General features: G+C 48.4%; 2 protein-coding genes across 5 annotated transcripts in view; one reads left to right on the forward strand and one right to left on the reverse strand.

Annotated features, from left to right (window-relative positions):
• Window positions 1–10,503: 10,503 nt before the first annotated feature.
• CRNKL1 (crooked neck pre-mRNA splicing factor 1) lies at window positions 10,504–20,692 on the reverse strand. Its single transcript, XM_051792918.1, has 14 exons — window positions 20,564–20,692; window positions 20,199–20,351; window positions 19,530–19,621; window positions 19,261–19,419; window positions 18,735–18,901; window positions 18,117–18,295; window positions 17,305–17,475; window positions 16,448–16,639; window positions 15,616–15,675; window positions 14,425–14,505; window positions 12,631–12,870; window positions 12,192–12,293; window positions 10,908–11,156; window positions 10,504–10,763 (listed from the first exon to the last, which is right to left on the reverse strand). Exons 1-14 carry the CDS (start codon window positions 20,609–20,611, stop codon window positions 10,596–10,598), a joined length of 2,061 nt encoding a protein of 686 aa, XP_051648878.1. The 5' UTR covers window positions 20,612–20,692; the 3' UTR covers window positions 10,504–10,595.
• Window positions 20,693–20,697: 5 nt separating this feature from the next.
• The window catches only part of CFAP61 (cilia and flagella associated protein 61), a 96,175-nt gene continuing 90,060 nt past the window's right edge, over window positions 20,698–26,812 (forward strand). The window contains exons 1-5 of one of the 4 annotated variants that reach the window (XM_051792916.1): window positions 20,698–20,830; window positions 21,251–21,303; window positions 22,909–23,059; window positions 24,142–24,292; window positions 26,363–26,439. In XM_051792916.1, the coding sequence (XP_051648876.1) occupies window positions 22,917–23,059; window positions 24,142–24,292; window positions 26,363–26,439 (371 nt within the window). In that variant the 5' untranslated portion in view covers window positions 20,698–20,830; window positions 21,251–21,303; window positions 22,909–22,916. The other 3 variants (XM_051792915.1, XM_051792913.1, XM_051792914.1) reach the window with 3 other exon arrangements.

Raw genomic sequence — 26,812 nt, forward strand, 5'->3', positions numbered from 1 at the left:
CATCTAAAATTAGTTGGGATTATGGACGCTCTTCAAATTTGAAGTTTAAATTACGCTTGGAGTGCCCGGATTTAGATGTTCTTATTTGAGAGAGGGACTCAGCTCCATACAGTTCATTATTTATGAGCCTGAGAAGATCCCCTGACACATACTGAGTGTACAGGTGCTTTTCTGCCCTCTTCCCCAGGGCATGGAGCCCTGAGCTCTCTGCCCAGACCCCTGGCAGGAAAGTTTTGAGCCAGGAGGAAAGGAGAAAAACCCTCAAACCCCACTAAACATTTTCAGGACAAGCTGTATGCTGCCTGAAACTGCAAACTTGAGAGCTGTAATCTGCTGCAGCAGGTGATGCCACAGTGAGGGGGCCTGACCCAGCCCCGCCATCTGCCCAGAATTAACAGGATTATCATAATTCACCTTTTTGTACATCCCAGTCAATTCTCAGCAGGCTCCAGGTGCTGCTTCAGGGAAGAGAGGGAGACACACTCTTGGGGCTCCACTGGAATGTGTCCTCCCCAAGTCACGTCTACTTCTGCCGGGCTGAGGTTACCCTTGTCACAGGGATCCATCTTCCTCCCTTTGTTCTGGTCTTCTCTTCTCTGATACTGTTTCCCAGGTTTCCTCAGTTATCAGAAAGAAAGAGAGGGAGAAACTATTTAATGAAATAAAAATAACGTCGCAGAAGATGCTCTTTAAGAAATTATAAATGTCAGCATCTGTATAGAAATGGCAGCTCAGACTCCCAATGCATGCAGTAATAACACAGAAAAAATGTGCCACAGAAACAGGGCACACAAAAAATATACCACACAAAACCCATGTTTGTCCTGGGTTTGGCTGGGACAAAGCCAGTTCATCAGCTTGGCCAGTGTCTGTGATCCACTGCATTTCTCAGCTGCTTCCACCACACTCCCCCCAAATCAAGCACATGGTCATAAACCAATTCAGGGCCAGCAAAGGTCTTTGGGGGGAATTCTCCACGGAATCAAACTGGCTGCTGCAGAGCTGAGGAAGGTTGTGGATTTTAGAGTTTCAGAGCTGCAGAAGGCACCTGTGGGCGGGTAAGACCCTCAAGCCCTAACTCTGCCTCAGGGTCTCTGCACATTTGGTTCTTATTGAAATAAATGCCAGTGTTGTGGGCACGCTGCTGGACCGTCGGCAGCACAGAGCTGAGCTGTGCCTGTGCAGGGCCTTGAATCAGTCATGGGATGGTTTGGGTGGGAAGGGACCCCCAAGCTGGGGTCCTTCTGAGCCCCCTGCCATGGGCAGGGACACCTTCCACCACCCCAGTTGCTCCAGGCCCCATGCCACGACACGCTGCCCACAGGCAGAGTCACACGTGTGTGTTCAGGCTCAGCCCCCCCAGACCTGTGACACCGCCACAACCACAGGAGGAACCCGAGGGGTTACACCTGAAAACTCACGAGGAAAATAACTGCAGACAGGCAGAAAGCAGCAAACACTGATCCTTGTCACCTCGAGCCACAGCAGCCTGGAACAGCACCCTGTCACGAGCCAAAAGCTGCAGAGCAGTCGGCTGTTCAGCAGAGCCACTCACTGTCACTGCCACCAGACCCTGCACTGTGCCACCTCGGGGGCCAAGGCAAGAGACCCCCGAGGCATCTCCAGTGTTGAAAGACTGCTCTCATCACATGGAGGGGCTGGTCTCAGTCCGTGGAAAGAAACTTTCCACTTCTGCCACCACAACACAGGTATTCCACCTTGCTGAGAGGCTGCTGCTGAGCAAAGCCTGGGCAGTGGTAAGGACTCGCACTGCCGGGACGTCCCCAGCAGGCTGGCAGTGACACAGAGCAGCAGACACACTGCAAAAGGTCAGGGTTAGCACTGGGCTCACAGCTCCTTCACCAAATTTTAGCCTGACATGATTCAGTAGCACACACCAGACACGAAGCCCTGGGAACCGGACGCTGCTGGTAGGAAGCCTGGCAGCTCTTGGAGAGGGGTTTTGCAGAGGCAAAGATGTCACATCACTTCCATCATCAGTTTGTCTTTTACAGAAAGACCCAGACTTAAAAATAACCCACCCAAGAATTCTCTGGGGCTTGGATGCAGTTTGTTTGCCCCAGTCTGAAACCCTCTTGTGCCAACCCCTTTGTAGGGGCTTGGTTTCCCAAACACAGACTGAGATCACCAACACCTGGAAGTGTTTCAGCAACACACTTAGGACTAAAATTGTGTAATAAACACAGAAAGGTAATACCAGGCCTCTCTACAGAAACATTCTCATTTCACCCTTAAAGAGATCGAAAACCCATTAGAGAAAAACAAGAGGGAAGATTAAGTGTTCTCCTGTAATGCTTCTATATTGTGTTTGCTTAGGTTGCTGGATTAACAAGGAAACAGGATTTCATTACATGCATGAGAAAATTAATACAAAATTAAATTAATACCATTATTTGTATCACTGAAACAGAGCAAAATGCAGGAAGAGCAGCATTTTTAAGTGGTAAAATGATAATGTATCACTTCTTCAATTATAAAAGCTTGTATTAGAATCACGGAATGGTTTAGGTTAGAAAAGTCCTCAAAGATTGTTGAGTCCAGCTGTTCACACAGCCATGAAGTTAAAAAGAAACAATTTTAGTTCCCCTTTAAATGAAATTCACGACAGCTCTGAGAAGGAACAAACAAATCTATTTCCTGCCCACGGCCTATGGCAACTTAAACATCCGAGCTGGTGGAGATTGTCCTGGGACTCCAGAACATTATGCAAACCAGAAAATAAGCTAGTTTGGTAATGCACAGCTATTAACTACCCCCACCTATGTACAATGGCATTGAAATAAGGCACATTCCTAATGAGAAGAGGGGAAAACGGTCCAAGTGGATAATGCAGCACTGCAGCACATTGTGAGCAGGGACACCAAGCTGAGCAAAGGTGAAGCAGCTGTCAGACAATGTCCATGATTAATACCCAAGAGCCTTCGCATTCGGCTCCATTGCTCTTACAAAATCTGAAACCACAAACCAGAGAGGCAGGACCCTTCCAGAGAACAAGTTCTGTCCTCCTCCCACAGCTTCCAAGAGGAAAGGAACCCGGGTTTCGCTGCAGTTTAACCTTTGGTCTCCACAGTTACTCTGGAAAGAGAAACTACAGACATTTATATTTCTAAAAATCCACTTAGTATGCGGTTTGCTTTGACTCCTGAGGGATTAAGCAAAAGATATGTTGGACTTTAGGCTCCCAAAGCTGTGCAAATCCAACTGTGGGTGTTCAATTAGGTCAGCTGGGTGAAGGAAGCTGAGCTCCCCATGGGAGCGTCTCCTCCCCATCTCCTGGTCCAAAGCAATGCCACAGGACTGAGCCCAGAGCCCCACAGGGAGCCCAGGGCCAGCACCAGGAGTGGCTTGGCCAGCCCCCAGCCGTGTCCCCCAGCAGCAGCCAGTTCCTGGGACACCTGGCACTGGTGTCCTGCCTTGGCTGCCTTGGGCAGGATGGGCAGTGCCCACGTGGCTGTCCCAGGCTTGGCTGGGTGCACAGGAGCTGCACACAAGTGGTGACTGGGGGATGCACAGACAGAGCTCCCTGCACGTGTCGGAGGAGCCCATCAGGCAGCAGAACCGAGTTCCTCCGGTGGCTTTACAGGGGAAGCTCTAACGTGGACAGAAAAGCCCTGTGAGGGTCACAGGAGCTCTGCTGGAGCAGCCTCAGCACTCAGAGTTTCAGCCTTTCAGCACACAATGCATTAATTCATGGAAGAATTAAATCGGCTTCAATTAAAAATCAATTTTGACATGAAGCAGATTTCTGGTTTCCGAGAGGTTTTCGGGAGAGCGGTGGCCAGCTCCAGTTCCCACTGTTGGAGAGCAGCTCCAGCTGTGATGTCACTGGCACGTTTTTTGGCACGTTCTCGTGGCTGCTCCCACCCCGTGCTGATGGTGTCACACAGGACCAGCCCCGGGACCTGGAGCAGCACATTTCCAGCAGTGCTGCCCATCGCAGCCCCACTGAACAACATCTGCTCCAAATGAGCATTTCCTCACCACGGAACGCGTTGGGCGTGGGCTGGGACACAGATGTATGGATTGAACCATCCAATAACTTCCATAAAGAACAAACACAGTCAGCTCGCACTGAGGAGACAATCGGGCGTTCAGCGAAAGCCGCCAGAAACAGTGCTGTGCCTCGGAAACGTTTTAATTCTTCTCCTCTTTTTAATTTTGTACTTGCCCTTGCTTTCTGCCCCTTATTATTGTTTTTCACTTTACAATTCCCTGTGCTTTGCATAGGAAGAATGCTTGATCACTTCTTCTCAAAGCCACCGATAAGAAAATTAAATCCCTTTGGCATCACTGCACAGGGTGGTTGCATAACAAGGCAAGTATATATAGAAATTGCATTCCAAGTGTTTACATAAGAGCTCGGAATAACACAGATGTAAAATAAAAATCCAGCTCAATTTACGAACCAGCCCCGCAGTGCTTTTGTGTCTGATAACGTGGAGCGAGTGAATCAGCTTACCAGGGGTACACAGGGAATATTAGTCTGGTGCTATTTACATAACTGGGAAAGAAAGATTAAAACGGGGCAGACAAGTGTGTGTAAAAGGGTGATTTGCTTATCTTGGAGATCTTCTGTCTGGCTAGAAAGACTGACACAGAAGCTGATGCTTTAAAATACTCCAAGCTGCCCAAAATCTCCTCTGGTTTCTTCAAGCAAATTGATGGCTATTCTAAGATCAGAACTCCACAGACACTCTCTGCACACTCTTCTCAGTGGTCTCAGCCTGACACTTGCAACACAGAACAAGAAAACCCAGGTTTGTTCCACCAACCTTGGAGTAACTGTGCTCCCAAAAGCAACTGGAAGGGCATGAACTCCTGGCTCACCATAATTTAAAGCTTCTTTACTTTGCTGCTTTAAACACCTGGAGAAGGGCAGATCACAAAGGGCCCCCAGAATGATGGGCTGGGGAGATTGCTGGGGATACAATTAAATGGATTCAAATCCATCCCGTGGGTTTCCAGTCCAAGGCAGATACATTTGTACACAGGCACAAACTGGAAAGCGCTGTTGGAAAGGTCAGCAGCACTGAAACCCAAATCATCTCATGTCACTGAACGTGTCCGTTCAGTTCCTTTAGTAGAATCATGGAGCTGTGTAGGTCAGACAAGCCCTCTAAGGTCAGAGTCCAACATTAACCCAGCACTGCAAAGACCCCCAGTAGCCCTGTCCCCAAGAGACATATCAAGCTAAACCCAAATGGGAGCTTCCCTACTGCAATGCTTTCCAAGTTTTGATTTAGTGCCAACTGAGCAAGTCAGACTCCAAAAGCCAAACAAGAAGCATCAGCCATTAGAAGAGCAGGGCTGTGCAATGTCAGGAGAGGGAAAGGGGCACCTGCTGAAGCAGAAAGCTGCAGGTGCTCACGTGGATCTTGCTGAACATTGTCCCTGTGCTCAAATGACCAGCAGCAGGGATGGACAGGACAGTGCTGCTTCTGTATGGAGCAGAGCCCACAGCACACCAAAGAAGTCTTCCAGTCCCAACATCCCCTCTCAAGCTCTACAGACGGAGGAGTGTAATCATATATCTCCAAAATGCTCCCACACAATCCAAAAGAAAAGTATTACATCTTCAATTTCCATGCTAATTACCCGGTGGCACTTTCCCTTAAAACAACAAGCAACTGCGCAAGATGTTTGTTATTTTCTCCTAGGGAAATATATCACCAAATAAGAGGGGGAAAGAAAACAGTGCAGAAGGTGAGCAAAGCATTGCTCACCCCTGATACCCCGAGCAATTCCCAGTCGGGTCCCTGCACAGCTCAGCTCCTTCACCTCGGGGCTGGGGGGGAAGGTTTCCCCACCCCAACCTCCTCGGCAGTCCCTGGAGGGTATTCCACAGCCACCGCGTCCTGCTCAGCCTCCCAGCAGGGAGAGCACACGCAGGAGTTTACAAAATACCAGTATGATTGTTTTTCTAGCAGCAGAATGTTATAAAACAAGCGTTCAAAGTTTTAGAAACAATCAGGATAACCAAACCCACCAAAGGTAAGCAGCCACAATGCGCTGCGGAGTGTGCTAATGGCCTTGGGAGGTGCTGTTTGGGGTTTTTTGTTTGGGTCTCCGGTGTGCTGGGTTTTTTGTCTGTTTGGTGATTAAATGCGGGTTGGCTGCTGGCTGGAGCTGGGACACAGAAGCGTTTATTTAAAGCAGTAGCCAGGCTCAGTTTGCCGCGGTGGCTCTGGGGCACGGAGCATGCTGGGCACCCAGCTCATCATTCCAACCAAACGTAAAATCATCTCAAAAACCTTTCTATTCTGAGCAGCTCAACCTAAGGATCCTCTGCACTCCCGATGGAGAGCAGTGCTCACTGGTACTGCCTGGCCTGGGGGGTTTGGGTGTTGGTTTTAACTAAGCTGCATCTTGGGTGCGTTATGTTAACGTCACCCAAACCTCAACCCCCCAACCCTGCTTCCTTCTTCTGATCTCTCCCTCTGCAGCATCCAGATCCAAAATGCACTCTAAAATAGAATTTAATTTATTTCCTTCTGGACAGTAATGGAACAAATGGGCCCATGGAGATCAGTTCAGCCTTCTATTACTGTACATGCATTAAACATTAGAACTGCTATACTCCTCCTAGCAGGGACATGAAAAATGCACAGAACATTTCCAATCTGAATTCCACAGTTATCCATAATGCTCTCAAAGTTTTTTATTTTTTCAGATATCACCATGTCATTTCCCTGAGCAACTCCACAAACACCTCTCCTTCCTCTGTCTCTGACTGGCTGCTTCTGACTGCGCACAAATTCCTCACAAAACAGGCACATTCCACCCCTCCCAGCTTCCCCCAATGGGAAGAACAAAAAGCATCCTGGGCAGAGCCAACCTTACCTCAGCAGTACATGGAGCTCCATGGAGAGAGCAGGACATTTGCTACAGCCTCTAGCTCCCAGTTCCATCCCATAGCTGCTGGCTCTGGGCCTTCCTTTCTCCGTGAAAATCGGTGTTTTCCAACACTATCCAAACAGATACACCCAGCTCCCAAAAGGCATCCTCTAAACCCACCTCACAGAGTAAGGCTGGGAACAGCAAAGCTGCTGCACACCATTAACACAAGTGTTACATTTTCTGCATGACAACCAAGAGCGAAAAGAAATCCCTGATCTACCCCTCCCTGGAAGATGACTTCTTGGGAATTCCACCCCAGCCACAGCCAAGACACCACTCCAGCCTATGCTGTACTGAACTTGCCTGTACAGATGTTACACATTCAGCCAGTTTGCTCACATCCCCATGAAGTACCTCGGATTTTTCCGTATTTCTATTCAGTAGGAGGTTACTGCCAGCGTGACTCCTGCAGCCACGTCACTGCTGAGCCCCTACTCTTACTCTTTCCCTGGAGAAGTGTGACTGCTGTATCCCCCAGGGATTTGCCCACCCTTATGCCTGTGACTCCCACCAGGGCTGAGGCCAAGGTCTCCCCGTGCCAATGCCATGGGGTCCAGAGGGGCAGAGCAGGAGCACAGTTGATGGACACCGTGCTGTCAGGGTCACGGCAGCACCAGAGGATACAGAGCAGGGGCTGGAGGTAAAGGCAAACCAGCTCCAAAGCCAAATACCTCTTCTATTTAAGGCAGCAGAACCACCAGCCTCCCAGTGTTTACAGCCTGGTGGTTTATACAGCTTCAATTCCAAAGTGCTGTAACCTCACGTGCTTCGGCCACACGCTCCCCGTTCCCACCGTGGCTCTGCCTGTGGTGAGCATGGTTTGGTTTTTAAAACTTCACCAATAATCTTCGGGGGGAGTTGATTCTGATAAGAGCAATTCTGATCAGTTCTTTCCAAACTCTCTTCTCTCACTGATATTCCCACCCGGAAAGGGAGTTCCCGATAACGTTCCTCAGGGTTACAGTGCTGGATCCCAGCCCCCTGATGGGATGTGGGCATAAGGCAGCCCAGAGGAAAGCAGAGGGTGTGGGCATGGTGCCTTGCCCACAGCAAACCATGCCCAGCTGTGCACCACAGGCAGCTCACCACAAAACCCACAGAGCCTGAAGGTTCTGCATAAAATCCCACCTGGCACATGTAGGGAGAAACACCCCAAACTGCCCCTGGGCACCAAACCCCAGTCCTGCAGCACCAGAACCCCTCAGCCACAGCCCCTCACCTCCCACCCGCACAAGGCTCAGCTCCCTCTGAGGAGGAATATTTTCCATATGTGGTCCTCACATTTATCTTGCTTTTGAGCTCTCACAGCAGCAGATAAACCATGCACTAATAGAACACAACTTCCAAGCACAGACATGTGTTTATCTTCTTTCAAGTGCAGCATGTTATTGACTGATGGTATCTACAGAAGGGGAATGGAGGCACAAACACTATAAATCCCCCATGAAGAGGGATATTTTAGTAAAAGCAGGTAAAAGCAACTTCACAAAAGACAGTGTGCAGAACTGAGAGTCAAGAAATAAGAAGAAATGCTCCCTAAAAACGGAAGAGCAGCCTGCAGCCTGTGAACTCAATAATTTCCAGACTCCAATACAGCAGCAACTGTTGCTCAGTTGGTCAGAGACAGGGACAGACAGTTTCAGTTGTGCCACACAACAAGCTCCAGACTGCAAAACCTATTTACTCCTGACTGCATGATGGAGTCAGCCCTCTCTTAAACAAGCAATTCCATGAGCAAGACTGGTTTTAATTAGCTGTCCCAGAACAAATGCATCCTAAATCCCAGCATCTTTCCATCGCCTTTCCCTGTGGATCCTCCTCTGCCAGGTACCAGCTGAGCTGATCACCTTTCCACGGCATGAACCCACTGCTCAGTGTTCCCTCTTCCACCTGGAAATCTGAATTTTGCAAGATTTAAAGGCATTCCATACCCCCAAAGCCCCCAACACATCAGGTTACCCCAGGGTTTAACCTGGGCATGGCAGGGGGCTATTTCTCCAGGGGGGTGTCTCTCCTCTCCTCCCCACCCCTCATGCCAGGAGCCTTTCCAGCAGGAATGTTTCTCTTCCACCCAGCCTGGTGATAAATCCAGGCAGGCCAGGAGGGCACTGGAGCTTCATAACTTAAACATGAGAACCTGCAGCTCTGCAGGAGTGAGGCAAACAGACATAAATCAAACAGGCAGAAATATCTCAACACCTACTGCAGAGCACGAGCCCAGAGGGGACAGAGGCTGCCAGGAACCAAACAGCAGGACACAAAGCACAGACAGAACCCCAGCATGGTCTGGATTGGAAGGGACCTCAAAGCCCACCCAGTCCCACCCCCTGCCACAGGCAGGGACACCTGCCACTAGCCCAGGTTGTTCCAAGCCCTGTCCAACCCGGCCCTGGACACTTCCAGGGATGGGGCAGCCAAGGGGGAACAGTTTCACCACTGGAAATGCAGCATTCAGGGTGTCAGTCCAGATCACTCCCCACAGGTGTTTCAAAAACAAGGCAAAAAAAAAAAAAATCCAAACTCTGTACTTAGAAACAACAACCCCACAATAATCAACCTGGCTTGAAAATCCAAGTGTTTGGGTTTTCAACTCGAACAACGATGGTTCTTGCCCTGTGAGACACTGCCCTGTGCCCCTGCTGCTTTCTGGAGAGCTGCTGAAGCTCCACGTACAAACACAGGCATGATGCTCACCTGAATCCCTGCTGACAATCTCACCATTGGTCTCATTAAGAGAGATGATATCAGCAACTGAGAGAATACACAGCAAAGTTGGTATAAAAAGGCAACGTTCCACCTTCAACAAAGTAAGGAATGCCTGGGAAAATGCAATGCTCCTAGAATAAAAATGAAACAAAAAACCCCTCCACAAAAACCCACCAAAAAAACTCCCATCAGAATATACACAAGAAAACCACCTTACCACCTCTGAAAACTCCGTAAAAAATTCAATAAAATGAAACGGAAAAGCAAAGACAGGGAATTGGGTAGAGGGAAATGTCGAAAGGAAGTGTGAAAAGCAATGGGGCCCAGAGCAGAGGGAGGGATTGGAGAAAGAGGGGAAAAAAGAAATGAGATTTACAATGTAATGGGCTAGGTGAGGCAGCAGAAACACTCAGAGATGAGAGGTACATGTTATTCCAGAGGCACATGTTATTCCAGAGGCTCATGTGGGGTGAGTGGGGGTGGGACAGGGGAGGGGGAGCAAGAGCCACGTGCCCACAGTGAGGAGATGAGGTGTGAGGACACCAACAGCCCCAGCTGTCCCCACCAGCAGTGCAGTTTTTAATGGCCAGCCCAGTTCTCAGGATGAATAAACCTGGGACAGACCCAGGCAGGGAGGACTCACCGGCTGGAGCAGAGCCTTGCACAGATGTGGCTGATCCTGGCACCCCAGACAGACTGGGGACAGGGGGCCTTGTGCTCCAAGTGAGAACTGCCACCCAGTTCTCAGGTCACTGGTGAGGGCTGCAGACCCCTGCACTGGTCCCAGGACCTCTCCTTTAACTGCTGGAAACCAACAAGTGTATTAAAGGGAATCGACTCCAATACAGCGTTTGTTTTCCACACAAAACCCATCTCAAGTCAGTAATAGTAAAAGTCTCTAAATACATTTATTTATCACCAATGAAAATACTGTACAATGCCCCAGGGAAGGGGTGGGGACAGGTAAGGTGTTAAGTCTGGCTTTCATCGATGTCCTTGTCAGGATCCACGGCTGCAGCTTCGCTCTCCTGCTGCTGCTTCTTCCAGAGCTTTGCCATCGCCAAGAGTTTGAGGTTAGGCTGATTGGCAGTATCTTCTGGGAAAATATAGTCATAGTATTCCTCCCAGCCAGCATCAGACTAGGGAAAAAAACACCACAAAGCAAAGTTTAATTCGCATGTTAACGCTGGCTTTAGGAGGCACTTCTAATAAGAAAGAGAAATAAGAGAAAACGACTCCACAAAGGCACCAAGGACCCACAGCTGGCATCGCTTTTTCCTTACCCCATCCTCAGCCTGCAGTTTTCTCCTCTTCTTTATTTTCTCAGGCATGAGTTTATCTATCCTCTCCTTGGTGCTGTCAGAGCCGAACTCCTCCTCGAAGCTCCTCCAGGACTCCAGCAGCATGACCCTCTCCTCCTTCTCCTCGCAGCTGCGCATGGCCTTGTTGGCCTCCTCGTAGACCTGCCGGCAGCGCTGCAGCCGCTCCTCCCTGCCCGCCGACAGCTCGAACTGTGCAAAGCTGATCCACACCTGTGGGCACAGCATGGACACCCTGCCTCAAACACCCACCTAAAGCTGATCCACACCTGTGGGCACAGCACGGACACCCTGCCTGAAACACCCACCCCAAAGCTGATCCACACCTGCGGGCACAGCACAGACACCCTGCCTGAAACACCCACCCCAAAGCTGATCCACACCTGCGGGCACAGCACGGACACCCTGCCTCAAACACCCACCCAAAGCTGATCCACACCTGTGGGCACAGCATGGACACCCTGCCTCAAACACCCACCCAAAGCTGATCCACACCTGTGGGCACAGCACAGACACCTCGCCTGAAACACCCACCCAAAGCTGATCCACACCTACAGGCACAGCACAGACACCTCGCCTGAAACACCCACCCAAAGCTGATCCACACCTGTGGGCACAGCACGGACACCCCGCCTGAAACACCCACCCCAAAGCTGATCCACACCTGTGGGCACAGCATGGACACCCCGCCTGAAACATCCACCCAAAGCTGATCCACACCTGTGGGCACAGCACGGACACCCCGCCTGAAACAACCCTAAAAAATAACAAAGCAGCCCAAAAAAACCCCAACCCAACACCAAGGCAAGTCTAAAGCACTTTTTTCCCACCAGCCTAGAAAATCCCTGCTTGCTTCACACTCGTGAGATTCGCCTGTTTCAGCCAGGCAGGACGCTCAGGAGAGCCACGTGGATACATTTCTTGTGGCTGTTTCAGGCCATGAGAAATCTGTGTGCATTTAGTCAGTGAGAGCACCAAGCGATGCCAGAAAAATCACAGCTATTTTTTCCTTCCGAAGATTTTTCAACTAAAATCCCAAGGTGGTTCAGCAGGAAGAGGGCTGCTTGGAAAAGCTGCTTTCACCTGAGATGCGCCTGCTGCTGTATGGAATTCAGAAACTTCTTTCCCCCCTTCCCAGCACAGGCACGGGACTGAACTTGGGTTGATTTGAACCCAGGCAGCCCAGGCTTCCTCTGCCCCGTGGGCCACGTTCAGGACCAGCTCTGTGTCCTGGGTGCCCACACACACCTTGACGTGTTGTGTCCGCTGAAGCAACCGGCGGTAGAGGTTCCTGGTTTTCTCATACTCCTCTTGCTCAATCTCAAAGTCAATGTAGGATTTCCAAAGAACCTGCAACAGAGAAGCCTTTCATCACGTTCATTCAGAGCACACTGAGACAATGGGGGGGGGAAGAGCATGGATAAAGGTGAAATTTCCCTGAGAAAAGTTTGAGATCAGAGCATTAACTGAGAGCACAGGCTGGGATCAGGGCTGAGCAGCACCCCACCCTGTGCACACAACCCATTTAGCTTTGTCAGGGGGTTTATGGCCCTGCCAAGAAACAGATGCTGAATTAAGGAGTGCCAGGCCGTGGTTGTGTCTGAGCTGGTGTTTCATTTACACGTTCATCAGCCACTCTGCAGCAAACACTTCACACCTGGCCCGGGTGCTGAGCCCTCCCCCTCACCTCGGGCATGTCCAGCCGGGGCTGCCCGATGGCCAGCTCGTAGATGGCCCGGGCCCGGTCGATGTCCCCCAGGATGGTCTCCAGCTCAGCAAACTTAATCCACGAGGTGCAGTTCTCCGGGGCGAACTCCAGGAATTTCTCATACAGCTTCCGGCAGCGGTCGAATTCTCGCAGCTGCAGCTCCAGCTCGATGTAACCTTTGAACAGTTTGTTTTTTGGGCATTTACCTATGGACGTTCCCTGTTAAGGAAAAAGACCCTTAATGATACTGCAGGCAAATAAACCCCACTGTATTTTCTAAATGCTTCTTTACTTTTCAATATTAGAGCCACAACTCGTTTTTTGCACAGCTTGTTTCTTCAGACTCCATTCAGGGCCAGCAGGAAATCCAGCCAGTGTTTGCAGAACGAATGTGCATCCACAGACACCAAGAACTCAGGAAGTAGATGATGTCCTCACTTGTTACACTTTCACAGAACATGGATCCCCCATAGAGTGTGAGTTGGAACTTACCCTGGCTCAGCTGAGCACTTCATCCTGCACCAACAGCTGAAGGAAGCACAGTACCAGTCTGTACCAGTCTGTCAGGTAAACTGTTCCCAAGTATCTTACAAAACAAATGATACCAAACCAAACTTGTCTCCTGGCCCCACACTGCTCCCCCTCACACAGAGAATGGTTCCCCCTCCCTGCCTGCTGGCTGATAGCAATGGACAGGTAGAGAATAATGTCTTTAAAAAGTTTAATAGTTTTCCTTCTGATATGCCTCAGACTCTGGAGAAAACTGTCTGTCCTAAGGCAAGCTGTGAGAAAGCAGTTTCTGGTTCTTAGTTTGGGAATCTTTTAAAACAAGAGTTAAGAACAGGCACACCTGAGACAAGCTGTAGCAAACTTCACCTTGGAGCCACTTGCAGGGATAAGCATTATTTATTAAGCAGCATAGCCTCTGTTCCCTCAGGCCAACGTGAGTGAAGCAACTGGAGATCAAACTCTTCTACTACAGCTCTCCTGTACAATGTTCCTACACATTTATTACCTTGGAACTTATTAAAAACAGAGGGATCCACCACTTGGGAATATCACTTTGGTCCCTGTTATGGCCCTCCAGCTCTGCAAAGGCCATTGCTGTTTCAAAATATGCCCAGTTCTTCTCCATGTACCCTCCATCACTGTTTTGGCTGAAACCCCATTAGTTTGCTCTTTAAAGTCAAATCACCTCAACTGTTACCAATTATGGCTTTCTCCCCAAATCCCTGAGTTTAAGAATATCTGAGCTGAGAGGAAAGGAAGTTTATTTCAAAAGGTCTTGGTGCCAAAACACACCCCGCAGTCCCCTGACTTGCTGACATTCACACAGTGAACCTGCTCAGCAGTTTCTGAGCCTGCCCAAAATCCCTGTGATTGCTTCTCTCAGCAGCCTGAGACTCACACACTCTGTTCGACAGGTCCTAATTTCTACGAGTCAAACCTTTTCTTTATCTAAAAAGCTTTTTAGAATGTATCACTGTAACGAATCGGCAGCAGTTAGCAACTTGTAATGGCACTAAGCTGATGGGGGTGCTCTGCATTCAGAGGAGTGCTTTGTCATTTCTGCCCGCGGCTAATTCATCATAGCAAGCTGCCTTTCTTTTTAAATCATACACGACAGTAAATGCTGGTCCCTGCAGACTCCTCGGATGCTTTATTTAAGTGGATTAAACCAGCAATTTATAAAGGACAATTTAAGATCTCCTAATGCTATTCCTGTGTCACTGTTAGTTAGCAAAGTCAATTAGGGCACTAACAAAAGCTTACCAAAGCCCTTCTGGCAAGGGGGAGGTTCTTCTGTCGTATTTCAAACTGTGCATAAAGCAGCCACATTTTGGCAAATGTAAACTGGAAGAAAAAGAAGAATGTAATACTTAGGCTGGAAGTTCAGTAAAACATACTGCAAACACCCTTTAAAAAACCCCAAGCACTCCATCTATACAAAAATGTTATTATTACTATATTTAGTCTCGTTTGAGCTCAGTGTTTTGATGCTAAAATGCTGAGAGTCCATTACCCAAAACAACCTCGCTAGGACAGGGCAACATCCGCCATCTCTGCTGAAAGCAAAAATAGCAAGGAGGGAGTCTTTATAAAGAGAGAAAAGAGTTCGTTAACCAATCATCAACTGGTAACATATCAGCCATCAACGAACCACTTAACAGCTGTTAATGATTACAGATTAATCCTAATCTACACACCTGACACTCAGGTGACGCAAATAATGACAAACTGGAAAAGAAAGATCACGAACTAAGATTTTCTGGTGTTCCAAGGCAATGCAGAGTGATAGCTGTAAGGGTTTGGCCCCGCGGATATTTTAGTTAAAGCTCACTAGCAAAGAAAACCCCACAAAACCCCTCGAAAATCAGCTCTGCAGGCCAATTGTAACGGGGAGGACACACCTGAAAGATGTTTTACCAAATGCAGCTCCTCGGGTGGGACCGTGCAGGCCATTAGGTGCAGCTGCTATAAAAGGTGGTAACCCCAGCAAAGCAGAGCACCTAGTATTCTGTAGAGGCTGCAAGTGACTCAGCTTGGAGCAGCCTGAGGAGGAAGCCATGTAAGTAAAGACCAACTAAGTGGTTTTCTCTATCTTTTGACTATGTGCAATTTTAGCTTCTTAGAAACTATTTAATAATAAATTTAAAGTAGTGTAGAAGCCCCTTTGTTTCATCTGTGTGGGGGAATCTGCCATTGTGCTTGTGCTGCTGTTTCCCACTGTGATACAAATTACAGTGATCTTAGCTTGAAAAAAACCCTATTCACTTTGGAAGATGGACGTTTTGAGAAACTGGAAGGGGTACTTAAAGTTCTGAGTGCAGCCTTGGTGAATGTGTTAGCAGATATTTGCAGCTGTTTACACACTTGAATCTAGGGGCAGGGGAAGAAAACTAAAAGATATTATCTGGGAAACTTTAACCCCAAACTGACCCCGAAGTGCTGGAGGAGCCATACCTTTTTGTGGGGCAGGAGCTCAAGGCAAGCCTGGTACACCTGTCTGGTTCGCTCTGCATCCTGTAAGAACAGGCACCATTAAGTGCTTTGTTTACTGCTAGGATTACACCGTATTCTGAATCCTACAACGCTTGTAAAACTGCAGAACAGTATTTTTTAAGTCAAACTGGTTAGAATCATGAATACTTAAGATGTAAATATACTTATCTACTTGGTATGCACAATTCAAAGGTAATAATCAGAAGACTCAGCCTTCTGAAAGCAAGAATCAATACTAAGAAGCAGACAATAAAACCAGGAGTGTCCCCCTTCTAAGAGGGAAAACAATTAGTCTGTTTTCCTTTAATAGACACCAAATAGTGTTCTCCACTTAAAGTAGCTCTAATGGTGCATGATCGGTAACAGAAGAAATATTTGCATAGCCTCGAAGGCCGATACAGCAGCAATGTGGGTGCTTCACAAATGTTTTCCTAAATATAGAGCTATTTCACAAGTTCGGGTAACAGTACAGTTCAGATGGGGCTAGAAATACCCACTTCTGCATTTATTATCAGCATCTTCCTGGATGAATTGGGGTGAAACAAGTTTGGATTTGTTGGTTTTGTTTTGTTTGGTTTTTTTTTACCCCCCATGCATAAGAGGGAAAACTGAAAGGGGAAAAATCCCATATACTTAAATAGTAAATCATGTAGCTTGCTGCACAAAAGTAGTGAAACATAGCATATTTAGTTCTCAGCTTTCCTATTAAAATACCAGTAGCTGTTTAATATACGGAAAATACTCGTGAAAGAAAGAAAAAAAAAACAACAAAACCTGAGTTCTTACTACTTGCCTTTGCCTCCAGCTCTTCGTACAGGGCGTAGTTGATCCAGAGGTAGATGTACCTCTTCCAGTGCCTCTTCTCCTGGATGGGGGGCACGTTGGCGATGGCTCTCTCGTACACCTCCCGCACGGTCTCGGCGTCCGCGTCGCTCTCCACCAGCCTCAGGTAGTCGAACCACGCGTCGTAATTGTGGGGGTTTGCCTTCCAGGAGGATGGGAGCAGGGAAACAGGGAAGAAGCTTCAGTCACCACAAGTAACAGACCCTGTTCCTTTGCTTAAGTTTTACTCGGAATTTCTGCTTTGAAATAGGTCATTGGAGCATTAACGAACGCTGCCAGTCTTGGGGATGCCCACATTAGAGCTTCTGGGTTAAAGTGAGTTTTGTTTTTATTGTGCCTACAAATATTTTTCTAAATGAAGTGTGAGAAGGGATGAGGGTGTGGTGAAATGTGCAGTGTTCAGTGAACAGCAGACAGGAGAGGCACAGCTGTTTCCTCCTAAAAAGCTACCTGGACACAGGTGAGGTGTCCTGGAATGGTCACCCCATAACTGGAGTAGTAAGTTACAAGCTAAACTGCATTATGCCCTCAGGTCGCTTCAAAGGGTACCAAGCTCTGAGTTCAATCAGAAACTTTGCCTTCACAGTCTACATTAGAAAGCAGAAACAAAAAAGCAGTGAGTGCAAATATCATTCTCTTCTCCACAGATAGAATTCAGCCTCCAAAATGAATGTTGTCTTGGTATTCTCTTTTTTTTGACTATCAAGGATAATGTAAAACTCATCAGCCTTCACATCACAAGACACTACTGTACCTGAAGCAGCAGCTGGATGCACAATGAGCCTGGGGGGTACCTGTAACACATACCTTCACCTCCTCTTCATACTGGAATCTCCTCTTGCTGACAATGATGTCTTCAATTCCCCTCCTGTCTCCAAACTTCTTCTCAAAAATGGTGTAATTCTTGAAGAGATTCTGGGCATCCTGCTTTGGAATTCTATCCAGGGCATACTTGTAGATCACCCTTACTCTTTCAAACTGAAAACATTAAATATCATTTGAATAATATTTACAAGGCAGTTTCAGTCCTACCCCACAGTTTCTTAACGAGCTTTTGGCAATATTTAATAGACTACAGAATCATGGAACATCTCTATGTAAGCGATTATTTTAGAACAGGACTAATGCAGATCTCCCTAAAGAGTAAACTTTAGAGGGGGAGGGAAATCTGTAAATGTCAGCCCCCACCATCTCTTTTTCATTTACAGGTTTAGAATATTTAAACCATAATTAAGAGGTGTGGGTTTGGGGTTCACAGAACCTTTTTTTATTCCTTACCAGCCTGGGAACTTAACAGAGGCTTGTCAGTGGAAAAACATTCAGGCCAGTTCAGTTTTTTATCAAGCAGGCCTACAACCTCTTGGACCCTCATAGACTTGTGGATATATGCTTGGTCCGATGCTGCTGCTCTCAGGCTTGGCAGATTTGATGCCCACCTTGCTTAGAACGCACCTTCCTGATGTCACCAAAAGGCAACTAGAGGGCAGGCAAAAAAACTCAGACTAACAGTTTATCATAAGGTGATGAAAACCACAAGCACTGTGGTGAAATGGCTTTGGGGTTTGATATTCAAGGAAAAACCTTGCCATTAGTCTGATGTGTTACCGAGAAGACCTTACCTCTTTCTGGTTCTCCTCGAACTTGGCGAAAGCCACGTAGAGGTGCTCGTCCATGTGCTCCTCCCCGAAGAACTCCACGGCCCTCTCGTACACCTTCCTGGCGTGGGCGAAGTAGCTGTGCTTCTCCTCGAAGCGCGCGTACTTGATCCAGTTCTTCACGTCGGGGTGCACGATCACGAGTGCAGCTCGGTTAAGGAAACGCCGCTGCCTGAACGGGGCCCCTCCAGCTGTGCTCCCCCCGGTGACTACGGGCTCAAGGGCTGCGCCAAACCGCTCCCAAGGTGGGTTTATGCAAGGACGTGCCTTACTGAGAACTTGAAAAGGGATTAAAAACCGGATAAAGGGCGAGGAGAAGTCTGAAACAAATGACTGCAAAAAAGCTGGGTGCACGAGCAAAATTAAATATAGATGTTGTGGCAGGGCCTACAGCCACTTCACTGAATTCGATGGCTTTCCCTAAACACTTAATACCTGCTGCTGGCTCTTGGTGTGGTGGCTTGTTCTCAGCACCCCACAGTGAAGAGGAGCACAGAGATACTGCCAGAGATGGAATAACTAACAAAAGGAAGAATGCAGGACTGAACTTGGGTGGGTGTTCCAAGGCACAGAAAAGGATATATCTCTCATAAATGCTTCGTGCCCTGTCCACCTCCTTGTATCTCAGCTCGAAGTTGATGTAGGAATGCCAGGCTTGCTCCTCTGGCTGCCACTCCATCCAGCGTTCGAACACCTGACGTGACCCAGCAACATTGCCCAGCATCTCCTCCATGTAAGTGTACTTGTACCTTGGGAAAGAAGATTGAGCATCTACAATTGCATAGTGAACACAGCAACTCAAGGAGTTTTGGAGTGCTTTGCAACAGCATCCCTGAGGTTTCTTCATCTATCCCCCTCCACCCCAGAAATGCCTGTAGACACAGTTGTGACTGGCAGCATGCAAGCACACAAACATCCTTCTCTCCCAATGCTCTGGCCACTTAAAAAAAATACAAAACCACTCCAAAACTTTAGCCTTCCTCTGTTTTCAGACTAGCCTGAGGACTTGGAGAAACAGGAAACAAGGCACTCTGGCACGATCCCAGAGCAGACAAACGACGTGCAGTCTCTGGAGGCAGAAGAGCTGCTCTGGGCTCTGCCAACGTACCAGAACTGGTTGACCCTGGGCAGGGTGGTGATGGCCCGGTCCCAGATGTTGCGGGCGTGGTTCACCTGGCGGTTCTTCATCTCCATCTCGGCGTACTTGAGCCATAGCGTGACGTTCCTGTAGTCCACGTCCAGGGCGCGCTCGTAGATGGACCGGGCTCTGCAAAACACGAGTATGCTGCAGGTATAATGTGCCTCCAGGACCCTGATGTTTGGCAACGTGGGCCTGAAAAGGTTTGTAGGAGCTGCCTGCAGCTGCATCCTGGTTACCTCTGGATCTCCTTCAGGCTCTCCTCCCATTGTGCGTACTTGATCCAGTTACTGATAACAGTCCTGTTCTTTCTTATGTTGTCTTCAAAAGTCTGGGGAGAGAATTATACCTGTGAGTAAGAAATCCTTCTGCAGACCAGTACTACAAATGCCTTATGGGGTATTATTATTATTACAGGAATGAATGCCCAATGTCTTACACCTGTACAGAAGTGATAACGGATCATACTTAAAACAGCACGGTAAAAATTGTTGGGCAAAGCAGCTAGAAGTGTAGAATGGTCCTACAGGACTAAACTTGAGTTCCTGCAACCTGATACCTGAAATATCTTACTCAAGCAACAAACTGAACCACGATTGTCTTATGCTGCCTGGCCAGATGCTGGTGGTAATGCAGGAAGTGCCTGTAACCCATAGATGTAACAACCGTTTAAGTGTTCCAAACATGGGCACAGGGGAGATGTCTGCTACCGAATTCCACGTTAAACAACACGGGTTTAACCTGCAGGTCTTGCACAAAAGTAGCATGAAGCAGTTACGGTTTCTAAAGAATGGGTGCTTGCCTGGAAAGTCCACAAGGAATACAAACTACCTCTTGTCTAAGTTGAAAATAGTAGAGTTTTAGTGCTTTACCTAAGGGTCGAGATTAGCTTTGTTATTTTACTGTACCTTTCTTTTCCTGAGTTTATAGTCATTTAGCTCTTCAACATCTGTGATCTTCTGCTGCGGAGGCGGCGGGAGAAGCTCGAGTTCCCTCTCCTTGGCCTCTCTCAGAAGCTGCTCCGCTGTGATCTGAACCTCGGCGGGTGCTTTATTTTTCACCTGCAAGGTAAGCGGAAGGGGCGCTCGGTTCACATTGCCCTACGCGAACCCGCCAAGCTCCCCGTTGCCGGTTTCCTCCGGTGCCTCGCCAGGCGCGGTGTTCGCCGAATGCGGCGCCGGGGACCTCGCGACCCGCATGGCCCGGTCCCGGGCGGCTCCGTGCCGGGGTCCGCGGGCCCCGGGGGGCTGCGGGGGTGCCGCCGCCCACCCACCTTCGCCACTTTGGGGATGCGCTGCTTCCCGGCCGCCGTAGACGCCATCTTGCCGCCGCGCCGCGGCCCGGCCCCGCCCCGCCACCCCTGACCTCACGCAGCACCGCCCGAGCGTCGTTGCCGCGGCAACCGGCGGCGCGTCCCGGGGCGGCGGTGGGCGGTCCCCGGGTCCGTCCGTGGGTGCGTCTGTTCCAGGGCTCGGTCGGTCCGTCCCTCGCGCCAGTCCGCGTGTCCGCCCGTGGCCGCTCCGCTCCGGGCACGGGGCAGGTGAGTGCACGGGGGTGAAGGTGTCGCGCGTGGTGTCCGTGCCCCGCGGGGCGCCCCCTGGCGGCTCGGCGGGCGCTGGGGGGAGACACGCGCCCGGGGCATGGAGCGCTCGCGCCCGGGGCATGGAGCGCTCGCGCCCGGGGGTCTCGCGGCTGAGGGGGAGCGCTCGCGGCTGAGGGGGAGCGCTCGCGGCTGAGGGGGAGCGCTCGCGGCTGAGGGGTCTGGCTCCTGAGGGGGGTGCCGGGTCCCTCCCGCCCGGGTCCCCGGAACGGCGCCGTGCCGGTGTCCGTCCAGCGCCCGCGGTACCGCCCGGGTGCTCGCCCCGCCCGCTGCTGGGCGTGTGCCGGGGGCTGGCCCGCTCCGCCCCGGAGGCGGGGCCGGGCGCCCCATCCCGCCCTAACGCCGCCGGGTGTCCCGCAGGAGCCGCCGGAGGTCCCGTGTCCCGCAGGAGCATCCCCGCTCGCCCAGCCGAGGTACGTGCGCGCTCCGTGCGTTTTGAGCCAGAAGGAGCAGGAGCGGGGCGCGGGGATGTCCCCGGTGCTCGAGCAGTGTCCGAGCGGGGCGGGCGGGCGGTTCTTCGCCGCCGGGTCTCCCTGGGGTGCCGCTCCGGGGGGGCAGTGCAGGAGCTGCTGTAGGAACAGCGCGTTTCCTCGTGAAAATGGTACGGTTTTTACTGTGTAAATGCTGCTTTCCCTCACTCAGGGCTTGCGTGAGTGTTCGGGGGAGCTCGCGTTGAAGCGGGTGGTATTTTTTTCCATGCATTGAGTTAAACGACTTCGTCTGCGAACGCGGCAAACTGTTTTCCGGAGTTGAGATGATCTTAGTGCTGTATTTCAATTCATCAATGACAGTCTAAAAAAAACCTCCAGTGTGTTTTTATATATGGAATTGGCACCATATCTGCATAGGATGTCTTGCTTCAGGTTGGTCCCAGGACCTCTTTGCAAGTGTATGTTGGTGTGGCTGAGACCTGTGCTGGCACCTAAATGTCTTGTTTGTCTGTGGAAGATGTAGCAGTGCATGTGACTTTCTCTGTACTTAAAAAGTATGAAATTCGGGGTTTCTTTTGTTCCTCCGTTTCGGTTGGGATCTGTGGTGCCTAAAAATTGGGCATCATGCCTGGGTTTGGAGCCACTGTTAGAAGTGGCTCCTGTGTTTGGCAGGTTGGTGAAAATGCTCTGCTGGTCTTGGTGCGTTGCTCATTTAAACTTTTTTTTGAGTTCGTGATGCTATATTTTACGTGTATATTTTAGAAACTGCAGTAAGCTATTGTTTGGTCACTTTATTTCACATGCCTAATTATTAATTGTATCGCAGTGGGCTGCAGTATTGAGCAGACCCAGCTGAAAGGTGTTAGAACTGAGGGGATGCTCACAGGTGGTTTGAGTATCTGCTGCCCGCTCACAGGTGGTTTGAGTATCTGTTTTGAGTATCTGCTGCCCGCTCGCAGGTGGTTTGAGTATCTGCTGCCCAATTACAAGTTGCTTGAGTATCTGCTGCCCCTGTGTGTTCTGAAGTTGCCGGGCAGATCAATAAATCTCTTACACCTGGCACCTGTGAACGTGGAACCACAAACAAACGGTTTTCTTCTGGGCAGAAAGGTCATAGAACTTTCAATTCCTTTCGAAATTTAAGCACTGGTGTTGACTTTAAAAGAAATTTGAGGTGCACTTTTGGACAATTAAGTCACCTGAAGCTGCTGTTTAATTGTTACCCTGATTGTCCCCAGCTGATTGTCCCAGCCTGCAGGCTGAAGGCACTGTTCTGATGGCTACCCTGCAAATGCCCATAAGTGAATAAATGTAAAAGCAACTGTAACCTACTAAAGCCGTTTATTTCCTGTGTAGGATCCAGGCAGTAGGGATGATTGCCTCCTGCATTTCCATGTGTGCAGTGCCTGCATGCTGTGTGTATGTGCAGGCAGTATATATCTGTGTGGTGTACAGGAACCAGGCACCTAAATCCATAGGAATTGCACCACTTAGGAGTTCTTAGAGGAATCCATCTGAAGCGACTCTGGTCAGTGGATTGCAGTGGGATCCCCAGAGCAGCAATGCTGGTGTTTGCTCTTGTTGCAGCCTGTAAGATGGACACAATAACTTCCTCAAGGAGAAACACAGGAGGGGTCAGTGTCCGAAGAACAGAATCACACGATGTTCTGGACATCATCAGCCTCTTCAGCACTGCTACAGAAGGTGTCTTTGGAAGGGTTGATGTCATGTTCCTTTTGTAAGTAATGGTATTCTAGGACATTACCTTTCTTGCAGGATACTTCAGGCAATTAAGTCACATTTAAAATGGCAAGAAAACATTCTGAACCTATGTTGGGTGGTATGATTTTTTTTTTTTTCTGCTATTCCTGGAAAGTGAAAGAAAATCTACTTCCATCTGTCACACACATGACTGGGCAAACCTGGGTCACTGCTGTCAGTGTGGTGGACGTGATTTATCTATACTAGTCTCTTATAAAAATTCAGAGGAAATACTGTTGGCTAACTCCTGGTGAAACCCTCAGATTCCAGTGTCTGCTGCCTGCTCCATCTCCCAGAATGCTTTTGCCTGTTGGGGAGGAACAGAAGTGGAGGAGTTTTAATTGCTACGAGGCCATAACTCTTCTAATTTCTGTTCCTGTGTATGTCAATCACTTTTCCTTCTCTTCCATTTTCCCGTTAGCCAAAGGAGTGGGTTATCTTTTGCCCCTCTGTATTCTGCTGTGGGAGGCAGCATCTGCCTGCTGTAAAATGTTTGTGTGCCACCTCTTTTTGTGTCCCTGATACCCAGTGTTCTGGGAGGTTTGGTCTCTGTCTCCTGGCTGCTTGCACAGCAATGTCCTCAGAGGAGATGGGGATTGTAGTCATGTTCTCTTACCCCACCTCCATCCCTGGAGCTCATGATGAACCTTGTGTGCTTCCTCTTTCTGTGCAGGGATGAACAGCAGACAATCTGTGGGGAATGCTTATGGGTCACTTTAGGTTTTTCCTACCTAATGGCAAAAATCTTGGGTAACAGCTATTTGGGGAACAAGTCAATGTTTGAGAAAACGTACAGAGAAGAGGGAGCATTTAAGTCTTGCATCTCAAATTCACGATGATTGAGGATCTGAAAAATCATGTCAAGTGTTATGTTGGAACATTCTGTCTGGAACTGAAGCAATAATGTCAAGTTAAGATGTGGGTGATGAGGTTTGGAGGCCTGATTCTGGGAACCCTTTTGAACATGGCTAATTTTACTGTTCTAGCAGGCTGAATTCTGTCAGATGCTTTTCTATGTAGAGTTTCTTCAACTTCTGCACAATTCAATTGCTTTCATAGAGAAAAATCAAATCTTGCTTTGACCCTCTGCAATGAGAAGAATGAGGTTATAGCCCATGCTGCCTTTCTGGACTATCCAAATTGGAATATCACTGATCAGGCTAACTGGGAACCATTCCTGCATAAAAACTACACTAACCATAAGTGCACTGTAAGTAAATTGTGTGACTTATAATTTTCATTTAAGGCTTAGGTATGAAAAATATACATGGGCATTAAAGATGTGTTTTTGGTAGACCTGAGGCCTTTAGGCTGCAAGAGGTGCTGATCTGATTCCATAAGAAATTCTCGTGTTGATGTGGGCATCTTGGTGCTGGTGTGGAGACTGCTGCTCTCTGCTCTGTGATGGCAGCTTTCACACAGGCTCCTTGGGCAAGTGGATGAATTTCTCTTCAGACTTACGGGCTGGAAACAGGCCCTTAGAAGTTTAGGATTCAAATGCTGCCCATCATTCAGTCTAGCTGGGAACTAGGTCCTGAGAAAATATGGAAAATGTTAACCCCAAGCACTTAAAAGGTGGGCAGCACATGGCATAACAAGGTGTTGGCAGTACTGCAGTAATGTCTAGGGCACTCATCAGTTCTCAGTGTGTTGATGTTAAGCAATGGCTTGCAGATAAAGTGACAGATACAGCAGTTGTATTTGAAAATGCTGTGTGCTCTTAAAAGAAACAGTCATTGCAGCCCAGGGGAGTGTAGAAAAAAGATGTCAAATTTCCTTGTAATGGGCTTTCTTTGTCTCTTGAGCAGCACTTTGTGCCCAGGCAAGGTGCAGGCACAGCCACTTCATCAAGGTGCAGCTGTGCGGGGGCTCTGTGCTGCCGGCTCTGCCTCAGGCAGCCTGTTCCACACGGTCTGAGGCGGCAAAGCCACAGCTGACTGCAAGTGCAGGGGCAAACAGAGAAAAGACAGAAAAATAAATGGATACTCCTAAGTAAATAGGAGCAAAAGGCTCTTTGAAACACTGACAGGGAGCAGGGATCTTACTTTGCTAGAATGGGGACTGTTTTCCAGAAGAGGTACAGAAGATTCAGTCTGTTTTTTATGCTTCTGCACTGGCAGAACAACTGAACCTTTTCTAGGGTATAACTTGGTGAGATTGTCAGTTTAACTTGCAGGTGTGCTTTACAAAACCGAGGTCATCTGAACGTAAGATTTCTGCAAAGTCTAGTTGGCAAGTCTTTTTCCTCAAGCACAGAAATAAGATAGATCGAAGGTCTAATCTGGGAACTGACTTGTGCAGAATTGGATTAGTGGAGATGCTTTACAGGACTGTCTGGTTACCAGTGCTATTCAGAAACAGTGACAGTCCAAACCTGACTTCCTGGGCCTCCTCTTAGACCTCAACAACAAAATATTTTTTCTTCCTTTTGCTTTTGAGAAACAAACAAAAAGCCTGATGTTTAGAGATGGCTTTAGGTGTTTGTTACAATAGCCTGTTGTCGTTGTGCTGGTCTGTGTACTGCAACTTCTGTTGATATTTTTCTTGCTCTGAAGTTGCTGAAGTTTATTGGTGACTCTAGCCATGACATTTTAGTTGAATAGTAAACTATTCAGAAGACCTCAGGTTTTCCCACTTAAAATATTCTTCGTAGAAATATTTTTTCTACAGGTGGACCTTCAGTGACCCAGCACACTAGCATGCAGGAGAAGAGCTGAATTAATAGCCCTTGCCACTCCAGCACAGGGGTTTTCCAGGTTAACTGGAGGCATATAGGATAAAAGTGTCTGCTAGTCTGCCCTGTTTCTGCCTGAGTATTTAAATATGTCTAATGATATAGTCTTAAAATCTGTAATTTTTCTTACTACCTTAAAAAATATTTTAGAATTATGGGAAGTGAGCTTTGTGTTTGTTTTTTTTTTTAAACCTAAAAAGAATGTCTTTATCAGCCAAATGTTAAATGTTAAGATTTAGTTGCTAATTATTGTGGTTAAATGTTTTCAGTCTATAATTAATACTGCTTATTATGAAATGTCCAGTGTATATTGCAGTCCAACAATAGTAAACTGAGTGTAAAGTAAAAATGTTGCAGAAGCACAAAATTATTAAAAGTATTTTCAATATCACATAAATTTATCCACACATGCTTTGAAGTTATTTCATGAAGCTGCTCACTTTGAGTGCAGATCATATACACTGGAAATAAAAGCATATATTAATGCTTGGGTTGATGTAATGAATGTTAGCTGCATGGTGTAGACTTCCATTCCTTGTCTTGTAGCCCTTGAACACACTGTTCATGCATCTCTTTGTGGCAAAGGAAGGACATGCAGCTGGATGTTCCCGGGAAACTGTGAGGTGAGTTCCCAAGTAGCTGTGGTGAAGCAGGTGCACTCCTGCCATCGCTTGGAGAGGCTGTGGGATTTACCAGTGCCTTCAGGTTTACAGTGCATCAGAATGGAACATCTCTGAAGGCTCAGAAGCTGTAACACATCACCTTGTGTTACTCAGTGCACAGTGGCTCAGAAACCAAGCTGTGGCAGTTCCGAGCACACTTCTCACGCCCTGGTCAGGTTTGCTGTCATTTCCCACAGAAATAGTACTGCACTTGCAAGGCAGAGTGATTTTTCTTTTAACTACGTTTCCACTTGTAAAAGCCAAAGCATGGGAGTGAGCAGGAAACTTAGAAAGTCGTAGATGTTCATGGGATACACCTGTTCCCAGGTAACTT

This window comes from Manacus candei, unplaced genomic scaffold (genome assembly GCF_025592945.1).
Source record: "Manacus candei isolate 608988 ecotype Guabito, Panama unplaced genomic scaffold, ASM2559294v1 h1tg000035l, whole genome shotgun sequence".
Lineage (NCBI taxonomy): Eukaryota > Metazoa > Chordata > Aves > Passeriformes > Pipridae > Manacus > Manacus candei.

What these genes read in the sequence shown, in the direction of transcription:
- CRNKL1 (XM_051792918.1), bottom strand. Translation starts at nt 20,611, where the DNA reads ATGGCGTCTACGGCGGCCGGGAAGCAGCGCATCCCCAAAGTGGCGAAG. An exon ending in ACGAAGCATTTATGAGAGAT is followed by an intron (nt 18,296 to 18,734) that starts ATATCCTTTTCT and finishes ACCGAGCTGCAC; the next exon opens with TCGTGATCGTGCACCCCGAC. An exon ending in CCCTTGCCAGAAGGGCTTTG is followed by an intron (nt 12,871 to 14,424) that starts GTAAGCTTTTGT and finishes TTTCCTTAACAG; the next exon opens with GGAACGTCCATAGGTAAATG.